The 15,942-nt window shown below is 36.9% G+C and overlaps 1 protein-coding gene across 4 annotated transcripts in view; it reads left to right on the top strand.

Moving 5' to 3' along the window:
• The window catches only part of LOC127632639 (kazrin-like), a 204,993-nt gene that overhangs the window by 68,506 nt on the left and 120,545 nt on the right, over positions 1-15,942 (top strand). For all 4 annotated transcript variants that reach the window (XR_007969126.1, XM_052111343.1, XM_052111344.1 and 1 more), the window contains exon 3: positions 12,199-12,403. Coding sequence is in view for 3 of the 4 variants with exons in the window: in XM_052111343.1 (XP_051967303.1) it covers positions 12,199-12,403 (205 nt within the window). In the remaining variant the exon portion in view is untranslated. The remainder of the gene's footprint in view (positions 1-12,198; positions 12,404-15,942) is intronic.

Genomic DNA, 15,942 nt, shown 5'->3' with positions numbered 1-15,942 from the left:
ATCAAACCAAAGGCCAGCTTCTGTGTTCTGCAAGTCACAAACACACACTCAAATATGCACACAAATATATGCTCTGTTATGACATTTATACTCGCCCAGTGATCACACAATGTATTAAGTCTTTGCGCAGTCTACTGTATGAGTTGCTATTCTTAAAAAAAAAAAAGAAAACATATAAAATCAAACTAAGCATAGAATACTGCTCCTGTCGATACAGTGAATGTGTCTTTCTGTATTTACTGTTTAAATGACTGCCATTATTATATGAGTGATTGATTGCATAACTTGCAATTGCAGAAACTTGTCAGGAACCTCTCATGCCATAATTGTCAGAAACAGTATTGAAAGCAAAAAACATGTTCAGAAAAATGTGCGGTTGTTTTCTTTTCTGACGAGTGTGAAAATATCTGTAGATATATTTAGAAATGCCTTTAAAGGAATAGTTCACCCAAAAATAAAAAAAATTCTCTCATCATTTACTCACCCTCATGCCATCCCAGATGTGAATTACTTTCTCCTGCAGAACACATATTATCATTTTTAAAAGAATATTTCAGCTCTGTAGGTCCATACAATGCAAGTGCATGGGTGCCAAAATTGTTATGCTCAAAAAGCACATAAAGGCATCATAAAAGTAATATGATAGGTGCGGGTAAGAAACAGATCAATATTTAACTCAATGTTTGCTATAAATTCTTGTCTCTGCTCAGTAGGAGGCGATATGCATGAAGAATGTGAATCACCAAAAACACAAGAAGAAAAATATGAATGTTAAAGTGAAGATTGACTAAGTAGGGAGGATCATTTATAGTAAAAAAGGCCTTAACCCTTGTGCATCAATTAAAAAAGTTACACATAGGTTCATTATGGACAAAAATGGCCATGTCCAAAAACTGTCATAAAAATATTATAGATTTATATTTTTTCCACTTTCACTGACATAATTTTTTTAAGCAGCATCAGCTCTAATCATAATGACCAAACATTCATTCATTTTTAGAATTTTAACCCTTTAAACGCCGGTTTGTTTACATAATGCCACTGTTGTTTTTTTTAGGAAAAAATTAAAAATAGTAATTATTTTCAATTTAATAGATGCTAAGCAGAATTTTTTTCTTTGATTATTAGAGCCTCGGATATGTCAATGATTAACAACAACATTCATTTTGATGCTTTCATATTTTTTATGCAAAATCAGATTTAAAAAAAGCTACCACTTAGGTCCATAATGGACAAAAATGGCCATGTCAAAAAGTGTCATAAAAATATTATAGAATAATATTTTTTCTACTTTCACTGACTTATATTTTAACCAACATCAGTTCTAATCATAATTACCAAACATTCATTTATTTTCAGAATTTTAACACTTTAAACGCCGGTTTGTTTACATAATGCCACTGTTGTTTTTTATAAAAAATATAATAATTATAATTATTTTCAATTTAATAAATGCTAAACAGATTTTTTTTATTTTTATTATTAGAGCCTCAGACACATACAAACCACACTCTGAAATCCATACCAACACACTCACACAATTATATATTCATAATGTATCTAATTGGCTCTATAATATACATAAGCCAAAAACAGCAGAAAACAACAACAAAAGCGTATGATATGCCAAACCTGAAAAAATGGCACGATCTGATAAAAAATATTTAAAATGTAAATTTTGAAGCCTTGCCAACATAATGAAAGCATGTTAAACAAGATTGCATAATTTTATAGTTAAATGGCACTGGGATTAAAAATCGCAGTTTTAATGGGTTTCAATGTGCCATTTTTGTCCAAAACGACGCTAAGAGGGAGTATTTTGTGTAACTAGTGCAAAAAATATTTTTTTAAAGAAAATAGGGTGAAATATTAAAATTCCAATAAAAATTCACACCTGTGGAAAATGTTATGCAGTTAGCATTAACACAGACAAAGTTATCAAAAAAACAAAACCATGTTCTGGCAGATATTCAAAAATTCTCTGCGATTTCAGGGTACAAGGTTAACTTACAAAAATCAATTGCTTGTCCTCTTAATATTCAAGAAATAATGTCAAGAAATAATGTCAAGAAAGAATGCCCCATTCCCTGGTCTGTATATGGTTTTAAATATCTTGGAATTCAAGTGACACCCGTTTTGGATAAACTATTTAAGGACAATTATAACCCTTTACTGGAGATTTGTAAAAAGAAACTTCAGACCTGGTCTGTCCTCCCACTATCTCTTATTGGGAAAATTAATGTTATTAAAATGAGTATACTCCCTAAGTTTATTTACGCTTTTAATATGTTACCATGTTATATTTCTTTTTCTTTTTTAAGCTAATTAATAGATGTTTAACAAAGTTTATATGGAACAACAAGACTCCATGAATTAAGTTGTCCACTTTAACAAAATTAGATCTAAAAGGGGGCTTAGGACTTCCAAATTTTCAGTGGTATTACTGGGCCTGCCAAATTAGAAATATCATAGGCTGGAAGCTGGAAAATAGTTCCCTGTGGGTAACTTTGGAATCATTAGTATGCTATCCATTGGAGATTACATCAACACTTTATGTTAATAACTTAAAGTTTCTGATGAGTGTAGAGGGGCTGCCCCCCTTACAAGCCACACTGAAAGCTTGGCAGGATTGTAATAGGTATTTGAGCACAAAAGGTCATATAAGTAAAAACTCTCCTATTGCATTTAACCCTGACTTTTTAGCACTTTTCCAAACTGATTTTCGAAACTGGTCACTTCATGGGCTGAAAACTTTTGCCATATGTTTGATGAAGACTCTAAGTCTGTTAAATCGTTTACTGCTATTTGTGTTGACTATCAAATTCCTAGAACAGATTTTTTTAAATATCTGCAGGTTCGTCACATTATTACATCTCTACATAAAAAGGGACAACTTAGATTATATCCTACAGAGTTGGAAAAATTTATTATTTCTGCTACTTCGGTTAAGGGGAAGATTTCTCATTTGTATAAAATTCTGTTAGAAAGCTCCCCATATTCTTTTTCTTCTCTGAGAACAAATTGGGAATTAGAGCTTAAAAGGAAGTTTAGCGAAAAAGAATGGTTAACTTTGTGTATTAATTTGACCTTACCTTTGAGTGTGAACATTAAAGTTAAAGAAACTAATTATAAATTTCTGTATAAATACTATATAACTCCAGTGAAGCTTAATAAATTTAATGACACAAACTCTCCTATGTGTAGAAAATGTGGAATTGAATTAGGAACATTCATGCATTTATTTTGGTATTGTAAAGCTATTTTTTCTTTTTGGGAGAAGATTCATAAAGTAATTCAAGATATGTGTAATTGTACTTTTGAGCTATGCCCTATGTTATATTTATTGAATTATGATATTGAAAATAAGTTTCCCTTTACAAAAAAATGTGTGTTTACAATGTTTTCTTATTTTGCAAAAAAATGCATACTTACTGCATGGATTTCCCAGTCAGGACCCACACTGGGTCAATGGCTGGATCAGATAATAGATTTGTTGCCCATTGAAGAAATTACAAGTAAACAGCATTCAAGACTGCAAGAGTTCCAAACCACATGGTCCTTAGTATTAAATTATATAGAGACTATACAATTATCAACTTAAATGGAATAATGGATAATCCATAGACTGTGTAGATTCCCTTTTTTTTTTTTTTTTTTTGTATGTCTTGTCGATATACTTAGCGGTATTCTTCTTGGTGTTTTCTGTGATTGTGTTATGTGTAATGTGTTAAATTGTTAAATTGTGAATTTAAAAAAAAAAAAAAAAAAAAAAAAAAAACTGAAAAAGCCAAAAATGTTCACAAGGATGCACAAGGGTTAAATACTGATGTTTCTCACCCAAACTTATCATATCACTTCTGAAGACATTGATTTAATCACTGGAGTCATATGGATTACTTTTACGTTGACTTATGTGACTTTTGGAGCTTGAATATTTTGGCACCCATTCACTTGCATTGTATAGACCAAAAGAGAAATTCTTATACAAATCTTCGTTTGTGTTCAGCAGATGAAAGAAAGTAATTTACATCTGGAATGGCATAAGAGTATGTAAATGATGAGAGATTTTTCATTTTTGGGTGAACTATTCCTTTTAAGATATTTAAAGGAACAGTGCACCCAAAATATTTTTTCACTTCACAACCCATGTTAATTTTTTCTTCTTCCATGGAACACAAAAGGAGAAATGTTGAAGAATTTCCTGGCTGTTCTTTTCTATTTAATGAAAGTGACAGGGAGCTGGGGATCTTTAGCTACAAAAAGACAAAACAAGCTCCAAAAAAGTCCATATCAGAGTATGTGAAAATATGATATCAAAATCTGGTCATCTCATTTCTGTGTTTATTTTTCACCGTAACACGGTGGACTATGCATAATATGCAATATAATAATAACACGATCAAGTCATATGAACTATAAACGTTTGTTCATTACAGCGGCTTTTCGAAATTAAAAAAGTGTCAGTCATGGAATTAGCATAGCTAATTAAAACAACAACAACAACAGAGATCAAAGCAAAAAGCTAAACCTCAATTTGCCACACAAGAAATATTAAATCGGTATGTTATGTAAAATATTTTCTCCAGATTTCCTTATTCTCCAGAACGCAAGGCTGTTTTAATGCACTCCTGAAGTGAGAAGCTCCTCACTGCATGCATGCGCGACGGGAATAATGCAGGCTGCTTTTGCCAGTGTGTGGGATACAACTGGGATACCACTGTAGTCACGGATTAGAACTTCGCAAGCTGTTGGGAAAGTTTAAACATTCATTGCAGCTAAGCACTGTCATCATTGAGATTGTGTCAAGCTTTACACTTGTGGCATCAAAAGTGACTGCTTTGTGTTAATATTTTCACCATTTAGATGTGTCCATACATTTTTGAATTTGTCGAACATTGGGACATTTTATCAGTCAATAACGATTGTTTACTGGCTAACGGACACCATGATCCATGTTACTCTTGCTCTATGTTCCAAGCCTTCTAAAACCATAAGATAGCTTTGTATGTGGCATTTTTGTCACTTGGTCACTGAAAATTTCCCCCTCTGCCAAAGCTCTCTAGTCATATACACGATGGCGACATTGATGTCAATCACTTTTTCTCACAAGACACAACAATCAGTGCCGTTTGGCATCAGGGGCATTAAAGTGGCCTTTGTGCAGTTCATGCACTTAGTAATATATAGTTTAGAGCTTCATTAGAGATTCCCCCAGTCCCCTTTAAATGTTATTTTCTGGAAAAGAGCAGCTAGTAAATTTTTCCAGTTGTGTTCCACTGAAGGAAGACAGTCACACAGGTTTGGAACAACGTGAGTGTGAGTAAATGACAGAAGTTTTCATTTTTGCGTTCATATTCCTTTAATAGGCTGTCACTGAATTTAAAGACTTGACCTCCTCACAAATATCTAACGTTTGAAAAACTGTCAGATCTATTGACTTTGTCCCATCATAGATGTAATATCTTTTTGACACACCCTTTAGGAAAGAATAGGAAAAGGACATGATTTCAGCCTGTTCTTCATCAACAAGCTCAAGTCCTACTCAGGAAATGACATTGCTCTTCCTGTGGTTTTGGACGCCCTTTTAGTACATGGATTCTGTTTTGTGAGAGCTCGTGGGAAGAGCCCTTGACCTATCACATGCCCATGATCTCCCATACTCACTCTCATGAACACATACACAAACACAAACACACACTGACACATGTGAGGAAGCAGAGTTGGTATTTAAAGCATTTTCACACAGTACACAGATAAGAGCCTTATGAAACCTTTGGCTGTGCTCACCAAACTCTTGAGAGGAAAACTGCAAATATTCTAGTTTATCTGGCCTGAGTCGATATTCAATTAACCAGACCAGCCACTCGTAGTGGCCCTTTATCAATGCCTTGTTTTTAAATGCACTTGCTTAATCAAATACCATTTACAGCTGCAACCAAACAAGTGAACAAACAATAACTATTTGGAAAGATTTTCAATAGAGTAAGAGTCATTGTTCCGCTGCTAGTTTCTGTCTCTGACTGGATGCGCCAATATTGGATACGTGAGACCATCTCAGGTCATGATTATAGCAAAAAATTACCTCTGTGCAAAGTATGCATTGTGTATCCATGTCAACTACCCTACTGAAAAAACAAAGATGGTTTGTTGGTTTTAACTGGCCAGCAAGCTTGTTTCCACCAGTCAGATTGGTCTCATTGATGGTTTTAGAAGGGGTTTTGGGCCCTTGTCAGCTGGTTTGGCTACCCTACTGAAAATCCAAAGGTGGTTTGTTGGCCTTAACTGACCACCAAGCTTGTTTCTAGTTGGCCAAACAGCTTAACCAGCTGAATAGCCTGGGAGTAATCCTGTTTAGCCAAGCTGGGAGAACTAGTAAGACTAGCAAAAGCTGGTTTAAGATGGTCTTTTTTAGAAGGATTGGCAATTTAAACCACATCATATAAATATTTGCAGAGAAAGGGCCCCGAATAAATATAATCCAATATCTAATGATACAAAATTATTTGCCTGTACATCTGGAGCTGCACTGACTGACCCCCGCTGGTGGAGTTTACATACAGCATGATTAATTGCGTCATTTAATACATTATTTTTAAAAGCGCTGAACTGATACATTTTATCAACAGCCATACTATTTATACTATATGTATGAACACTGTGCTTTCCACCTGTATTGATGACATCATATAAATCCTGAGCAGCTTAGATGTGCAGCTAACTTGTGAAACAAATCTCTTGCTGTTGGCCATGGTAGTTTTCTTTAAAGTTTTGTATGGATGCTTGAAAACACCTTTGACTGCAGATTTGACACCGATTGGCAAGCAGCCTGCAGACACTCTTGGCAAAAGGCAGGTGACAACAACAGAGCCTGGGGAAAGGCCTTGTTGTTAAAGCCATGAAACAACTTTTAGCTGTCCAGTTCCTGCCCTTTGTCTTTTCCCACTGACATGCAGCATTGTTCACCGCGAGTCCTTTGTGAGGCCTGCTGTGTCCCAGTCAATGGAGATCTTTTCTGCAGAATGGAAAACAGCAAGCCACAGAATATGAAACAAAGTGGACTAGGTTTTCCCAAACATTATCCTTTCTCTCCCTCCACCACTCCTTCTACTTCTCGTTCTCTTTCTACATCTCTTGCTCTTTTATTTCGAGAGACTGTGGTGGTTTTGGGGCTGGGATTTGAAAAACAAAGCTCTGCTTCACCGCCTCTTTCAGCGGCAGTCTGTATCTCAGCATGAATGGTGTTAGCACAGCACAGATGTGACTTTCTTTCCAGTTCATTTCTGATGGAAATCAATCTGCCTAGAAGCTGCTAAAAAATGGGACTTTTGTTCTTGTATACAGTAGCATTTGTTTGTGGGTCATTGGCAAATAAGGTTGTCCTAGATGAAAAAAGTATATATTTTAAACTAGTTATATACAGTATACTGTATAATGTTTGCATTATTAGTATAGAATAATCTATTATTTATATTTCTTTAAAAAATGCAGTAAAACAATTTTGTTTGAAATATTATTAATATCACAAAAACTTTTGTCCACTAAATTAAAGTAAGTCAGGTGGTGTAACTAAAATTCAGGTACAATGACACCGGTTCAGAACTTTATATAAGCAAATGTCAGGCGCACAATAAATGGATCAAACATTTTTTAATTTACAATTTGGAAGATCAAAGCAAGAATTACAACAGATATTAATGCTAAAAATAAAAATAAATCAATTTAAATTCAAATTCAAATTCAAAGTAACAATTTAAATTTGCAATTGTCATTTATCATAACATTTTGAGAATAAAGCAAAAATACCAAGAAGAAAGTCGAAGGATTATGAGATTAAAGTCTGAAAATGATAGAACAGACGCTAAGCCAGCATCTTTATTAATGCAAGAGATGGATGTGGAGGGCGTAGTTAAATCATATTTTAGGATTGTATTTCACAATAAAGAAATCCTTGGTCTTTTGGCGTTATTGGAGTTATTAGTATCCAGACACAGCAGCGGTTATGTAGGAAATTTATAATATTTGTATTTATTCAGAAGAAAGAACCAGACAGATTCGAGCAGTCCCGCTCGGAGTTTTTATTGGGTTTTCCTCTCTAAACAATACTGTAACTGAGGGGGGATGTTACCACATACAGTACAATGTCTTGATATGAACTTATATAATTCACAGCAGTTCCAATTATTTTTGGCTTCTCTTGAGTGTGAGCCTATATCTCGTGCCTCCCTTGACAGGCGCCCACATGTTGAAAACTCCTGTACTAATGCACACCTCATTCATGAACCGAGAGCTCGTAAAAACGTCCCACAAATTCAGCACGGTTGCTTCAAGTTATCATCCTGGTTAGTGGTGTTGTATGTAAAGTCCCAGATGCTCCACTTTGCTGTTGTCCACCACATCACTTTGATGTTACTTTCCTATTCTCAAAATATTACGACTTTAATCTCATAATCCTTTGACTTTCTTCTCGTTGTTTTTGCTATATTCTCAAAATGTTATGATGAATGACAATTGCACATTTAAATTTTTACTTTGAATTTGAAATTAAATAACTTTTATTCGATTTTTAGCATTAATGTCAGCACAATGAACAATGAGCCGACAAATTCTTGCTTTGATCCTGCAAATTTTAAATTAAAACCTGTTTGATCTGTTTATTGTGCGCCTGACATTTGCTTATATATAGTTCTGAACCGGTAACAGTTTTGCGATTCATATTATTACTATTTGACAGGTAGGGTGGTCATTTGTTCAGTCATGGAAGGATTGATTCTTCTTATTTTTATATTATAATATGGCCTGTGGGCTAACCCCGGATGACACTGAAGTTTAGTGATGACCCTGCTTCACACACAGTCATGAGGGTCTAAAATATCAGCTTTTTTATATGTATAGGACAACATATATTCAAGAACTGTCAAATCTGGTGCAGTCTGATGGCCACAGCAGATACTGACTGTTACTTTTAATTACTTCTAATTTTTACCCCCCACTTTGTTCAGGGACACATTATTCATTCTGTTAGTCACATATCTGTGAATCTTGTTCAGTTTATGTTTTAGTTGTTGACTCTTTTTACGTTCATACTATATGTTCATTCAAGTAGTTTTGGTGTGTGTGAATTGCATTCTTACTTGCATTCTTAATTCTTAATTGACCCAAACAAAAATCTTAATTGCATTATTTGACCCGAACAAAAAATGTCATTTCATTGACCCTTGAATCCATCTCTCAGTCATCTCTCCCGCTCCTCACATTTTCCAGAGAGGCCAGTATCCTCACACTTCAAGATACCAAAATCTGCAATCAAAAGTCAGATATTTCAATATGAACTCAAACATCTCTCATCAAATTCTTAGAGCTACAGTATGCTATTAACATGAATTTTGTAACTCGATTTTGTGGCTTTGGACTCTTACTATATAGTCTGCAATTGTCTCATTTATGTCATGTGACTCAAGTTGATGAAACAGCACACCACAACAAAAAAATATGCTTAACTTTACAATTCATTTGTGATAGAAAACAATCTGTCTGGAACCTGATAAAAGGTTTGTTCTTTTATAAAGCGTATCCATCCCTCAATTGTGAGCGAGGCGCACACAACTGGGCAACTTTAAGATGATGCACGCATACAGAATGATAAAGATGGTTAGTCATACTCAAGTAATGAGGGACAGTAAAAGCACATTTTGCAAGGAAACTGGCAATTTTTCTTGTTTCTTTTTAGTATGGATTCCTCTGTTGTGCCACATCTGTCTTTGGAATTGCCTCCTATGAACACCAAATGAAGATGTTTCTTGGGATGAGCCGTGAAATGATAGGTCTTCACCGTGTAGTTTTGATGTAATGGTTTGCCAAATTTGCCTTCCTCACTCACACCCCCTCAATTTGCTTTTGTATTGGAATGATTTTGCTCATTTTGAGCAAAATCATTTGCACGCTTGCCTGGAGAACGTAAGTGCCGTTCCTCTAAGGCAAGTGAGTGTTGATTATAGACATAAGACTAAATATTTGGGGTAGACATAGAGGCGAAAGGAGCCTCTTTTGATACTCTTGCGTAAGATTTCTGAGGAAAAGTCAAACGGTTGTTGGTCCTCATAGAAAATAAAGAATCTCAAATGAGATCTCACTAATATCACAATTGAGATTACTGTAAATGTAGAGGCTCCTGGTTCTCTGATTTGTCTCCTGAGAATAAGACCCCAATAATCTCACATTTCATCTCTAGATTTTTTGGAAGACATGTCAACAATACCCATGTCTCCAAGTCAGAGATTTTAAAATTAACTCAAACAATTCTTATCAAATTTTTCCTAGACCAGTCCACTTTTATATTATAGCGTTCTACTTGTACTTTTTCAACAACTGTGTCATTTTCATTCATTAAATAATTTTAGTAGAAACATCATTTATTGGAATAGTTCACAAAATAGCTAAAACATTTAAATTCTCTCATAATTAACACCCCTTTTTTTACTATAAATCTCCACTTTCACATTCACTTCCAAAGTCTTCTTCTTTTTCTTTCTGCCGATTCACATTCTTTATGCATATCGCTGGTCAAAGGTGGAGATTTATAGTAAAAAGGGACTTTAACCCTTTCATACGTACCATCACACATATGTGACGGTTAATAACTGGGCCCTGCAGAGTAGCGTCACACATTTGTGTTTCTGCAACAGTTATTTTACAAGCTGCCTGATTCAAATTGGCTTTCACGCAAACTCAGGCTGCGCTTGTCAGCCATCTGTAATTTATATTCGCTTAAACAGTTACTCATACAGTCTTTTAAACCACACCATTTTTATTTTATATACTTACATCCAACTTGTCAAAAAAGAACCATAATAAAAAGTGTACAGTGTATACAAACAGTCAATACATCAAACACAAGATTTATTCAAGAAAATGTATAATATTGACTGTTTCTCACCCACACCTATCACATCGCTTTTGAAGACATGGATTAAATCACTGGAGTAATCGTGTGGATTACTTTTATGCTGCCTTTATCTTCATTTGTGTTCTGCAGAAGAAAGAAAGTCATACACATCTGGGATGGCATGAGGGTGGATAAATGATGAGAACATTTTCATTTTTGGGTGAACTTTCTCTGTATATAAAGCATAAATGATAACTCCTGAGCTTTAACTGAGCAACCAATAACATTTTTTAGTCTGCTTTTGGAGACTTAATAAGCCACAAACTTTTGACCCTGTTGAGAGATTGACTTTCACTGTAATTCTCTTCACTTCCTGTGTGTAGGGGGCGGGACTACTAGCCATCTCTCATGTCCAGAGCAGAGGTTGCCTGGTCCCCCTCCCTAACCCACCCCCATCCGTAACCTCAAGTGTGGGGGAGCGTTTTCCAGGGACAAAAGAATGAATATGTAATGAAAAGAAAGGGAAAGGGGTGGGCGTGTGTGTACCAGAGATAATAGATGTATCCAGCTCGACAAATGCTTGTTGATGGATCACTGTTTCTGCTGAGAGTGGAACAGGAGAGGAGGAAGAAAGTCTTGTGCCATTTTACATCCCATGCATGCAAGAACTTCTAAAAATCTTAGTAAAATCTGCCAGTGCAACAAAACACATCCAAGATGCATTCTCTGAAAACAAGCCTTACTATCTTATGCAGTCTTGTTTTTTGGAGATTTAGATATTTTATTGGGAAACAAGACAAATATGCTATGATTTTTTGCAGTGTACTCCTTAAAATGCTGAAAAGGGGAGGCTCTTTGAAGCAAAGCCTGCAGCTCTTAGAGTTTTAGAAACATTGTACTTTAGCTCCCTCTCTCCCCCCAGAAATCTGGTACACATGGTATGTTCCGTTTAAAAGAGAGAATGTCATCTCTCAATGCACTGTGTCCTCTCTCTAGAAGCAGCTGGTGGGAGCGCGCTTTTTCAGCGGGAAATCTCTTACTCCTCTGCCTGCTGTTTCGCCTCTCTCTGTTACAGTTTTCCACATACTCGCTTTCTCTCTTTGACTAACTGAAAACAGGTAGTGATTAGGTCATTTCTGCTGTCATAAGGAGGGGAGGAGAGTCTGATTTGGGATTTTCTCTCTTCTCCAGTGTTTGTTTTGTATGTGTGGACTAAACTGTGGCAGCAGAGGAGGAATAAAGGGGGACAAACGGCTTCTTCTACCCCCTGACAGTGCGCTTGACATCATGCACCTCTGTGTGGATTTGCTTCTCAGGGCAAAATCCTGAAAATGATGGAGGACAACAAGCAGCTGGCTCAGCGGATCGATGGGGCCATCCAGTCGGCCAGCCAGGAGGTGACCAACCTGCGCTCCGAGCTCTCCACAACCAGCCGCAGACTGGCCGAGTTGGGGGCCTGCAACCCCCTGGAGAACAACCAGCAAAACCACCATCACCACCACCACCACCACCTCCTCCACGGTAGGAAACATCTGCCAAGTTTCTGTTCAGTATATGCATTTGGGGTGCCTGCATCTGGACTGTGTGCTGCAGTTTTTGAACTTCTTACAGTGTATACCAGCAAATGGTTAATTTATAATGGTGGGAGGGTGCTGGGAGCTTTTGTTAAGGGTTGAAGAGAGTGAGGAGGGGAAGAGGGGGCCAACTGATCCCGTTCTTCTGTGCCTTGTCCCGTTTCCTGGGAAGCTGGTGGGACGGCTTTCGAACACAGCTGTGAGAAATCAGATGGAGAGAGAAAGAGAGTTTGAACCAAAGAGAAGGAAAAAATAAAGTTGGCATCATGCTCGGCTAGCGTCAAAACCCCTGCCTTTTTCTGATTTGCAAGGAATAACATGAAACACGTGGTTCAGGTCTGACACTAAGTCTTAGTTGAACTGGTGGTTTCTACCATTTTTCCTAGTGTTTCCATGTTTAGATGACTTTAGTTGCAATCCCAATATTATTGCCAAAAGTGCTTATTGTGTTTACGTGTTTGTGGGTAATTGAAAAGAAATAGTTTTGGGAAGTTGACATGTCCTTGATGTGACATGCTGTACTCCATCGTAAACTTTTTTAAACAGCATTTTGCTCTACATAAAATATTTATGGGGAAATAATATTTATGCTTTTAAAAATTCATTCAAAAGGACCATTTAAAATGAACTAGAGCATGGCAAAAAGGTGATTAAAAAAAGTTCAGAACATTACAAAAACAGACTACAGACTTTTACAGGCATTCCATTTTTGGGCGATCTATCCCTTTAACCAGTGGTGTAGTAGTGACTGAACAGGTGGGCAATAAATAATTAATTATAACAATTTAAGGTCCGTTGTAATCATAGTCTCAAATTAACTTTGAGGGTAAGGGTAAGACAGTTTCTTGCTGGCATGGTGTACAGTAGAATACTAAAACTTGATATTAAATATCTATTTAAATTAATAGGTTTGATTAACTGATTTAATTAACTGTAAAATGGATAACACTTTATACTTACTCTAATGAATCAACTAATACGTACATTACCTTATTCATAATAAATTGGTATGCATTGTACAGGTAATGACTAATGAGTGTAGTAATGTTCACATTAACACGTTACCTTATATTACGATATACACTCACCTAAAGGATTATTAGGAACACCATACTAATACTGTGTTTGACCCCCTTTCGCCTTCAGAACTGCCTTAATTCTACGTGGCATTGATTCAACAAGGTGCTGAAAGCATTCTTTAGAAATGTTGGCCCATATTGATAGGATAGCATCTTGCAGTTGATGGAGATTTGTGGGATGCACATCCAGGGCACGAAGCTCCCGTTCCACCACATCCCAAAGATGCTCTATTGGGTTGAGATCTGGTGACTGTGGGGGCCATTTTAGTACATTGAACTCATTGTCATGTTCAAGAAACCAATTTGAAATGATTCAAGCTTTGTGACATGGTGCATTATCCTGCTGGAAGTAGCCATCAGAGGATGGGTACATGGTGGCCATAAAGGGATGGACATGGTCAGAAACAATGCTCAGGTTGGCCGTGGCATTTAAACGATGCCCAATTGGCACTAAGGGGCCTAAAGTGTGCCAAGAAAACATCCCCCACACCATTACACCACCACCACCAGCCTGCACAGTGGTAAAGGCATGATGGATCCATGATCTCATTCTTTTTACGCCAAATTCTGACTCTACCATCTGAATGTCTCAACAGAAATCGAGACTCATCAGACCAGGCAACATTTTTCCAGTCTTCAACTGTCCAATTTTGGTGAGCTCTTGCAAATTGTAGCCTCTTTTTCCTATTTGTAGTGGAGATGAGTGGTACCCGGTGGGGTCTTCTGCTGTTGTAGCTCATCCACCTCAAGGTTGTGCGTGTTGAGGCTTCACAAATGCTTTGCTGCATACCTCGGTTGTAACGAGTGGTTATTTCAGGCAAAGTTGCTCTTCTATCAGCTTGAATCAGTCGGCCCATTCTCCTCTGACCTCTAGCATCAACAAGGCATTTTCGCCCACAGGACTGCCGCATACTGGATGTTTTTCCCTTTTCACACCATTCTTTGTAAACCCTAGAAATGGTTGTGCGTGAAAATCCCAGTAACTGAGCAGATTGTGAAATACTCAGACCGGCCCGTCTGGCACCAACAACCATGCCGCGCTCAAAATTGCTTAAATCATCTTTCTTTCCCATTCTGATATTCAGTTTGGAGTTCAGGAGATTGTCTTGACCAGGACCACACCCCTAAATGCATTGAAGCAACTGCCATGTGATTGGTTGATTAGATAATTGCATTAATGAGAAATTGAACAGGTGTTCCTAATAATCCTTTAGGTGAGTGTACAGTACATAATTATTAATTAATAGACTTGTTTTATTTATGTACAAAAATTAGTTTTTCTGTGTATTGTGAAATAGCTTTCCTATAAAATATCCTGGAATAAAGCCATATGGAATCGTATATTGCTAATGATTACATTTTATTTAATTATGTTATAATAAGGGTGTTTATTGTCATCAGTGTTTCATTCAGTGATTTACAACACATCCTACATTGAAGTTTTGCACCTAAAGCACCCAATACTGACTGATATACAAGAGTGGATGTTCTACACATGTCTAAAGCCTATGAAGTGATTAAACTAGTCTTAATCAACTCACCCTTTTTTACAGAAACCATGATCCAGCTTATCACAACTTCAGATATTATCTGCATGCACAATACTCAATAGTACAATTCGTTTACACCTCTCGATTGAAACGTACGTGTACTGGTGACTCGCAAACTGCTGTGATCGACTCAATGCGCTGTTGACTCGAGAACCTTTATGAGCGACTCATTGTACTGTTGACTCGAGAACAGTTACGAGCGACTCATTGTACTGTTGACTCAAGAACTGTAACGAGCGACTCATTATACTGTTGACTCGAGAACTGTTACGAGCGACTCGTTGTACTGTTGACTCGAGAATCGTTATGAGCGACTCACTGTACTGTTGACTCGAGAACTGTTACGAGCGTCTCACTGTACTGCTGACTCGAGATATTTTATGAGCGACTCATTGTACTGTTAACTCGAGAACAGTTACGAGCGACTCACTATACTATGTCTTGAGAACTGTTACAAGCGACTCATTGTACTGTTGACACGAGAACTGTTACAAGCGACTCACTGTACTGTTGACTCGAGAACTGTTACGAACGACTCACTGTACTGTTGACTCGAGAACTGTTACGAACGACTCACTGTACTGTTGACTCGAGAACTGTTACGAGCGTCTCACTGTACTGCTGACTCGAGATATTTTATGAGCGACTCATTGTACTGTTGACTCGAGAACTGTTACGAGCGACTCACTATACTATGTCTCCAGAACTGTTACAAGCGACTCACTGTACTGCTGACACGAGAACTGTTACAAGCGACTCATTGTACTGTTGACTCGAGAACTGTTACGAGTGACTCACTATACTATGTCTCGAGAACTGTTACGAGCGACTCACTGTACTGCTGACACGAGAACTGT

The sequence above is a fragment of the Xyrauchen texanus genome, chromosome 39 (genome assembly GCF_025860055.1).
Source record: "Xyrauchen texanus isolate HMW12.3.18 chromosome 39, RBS_HiC_50CHRs, whole genome shotgun sequence".
NCBI lineage: Eukaryota > Metazoa > Chordata > Actinopteri > Cypriniformes > Catostomidae > Xyrauchen > Xyrauchen texanus.
Note: the sequence above shows the minus strand (reverse complement) of the source record. Positions and strands in the feature narration are given on the sequence as shown.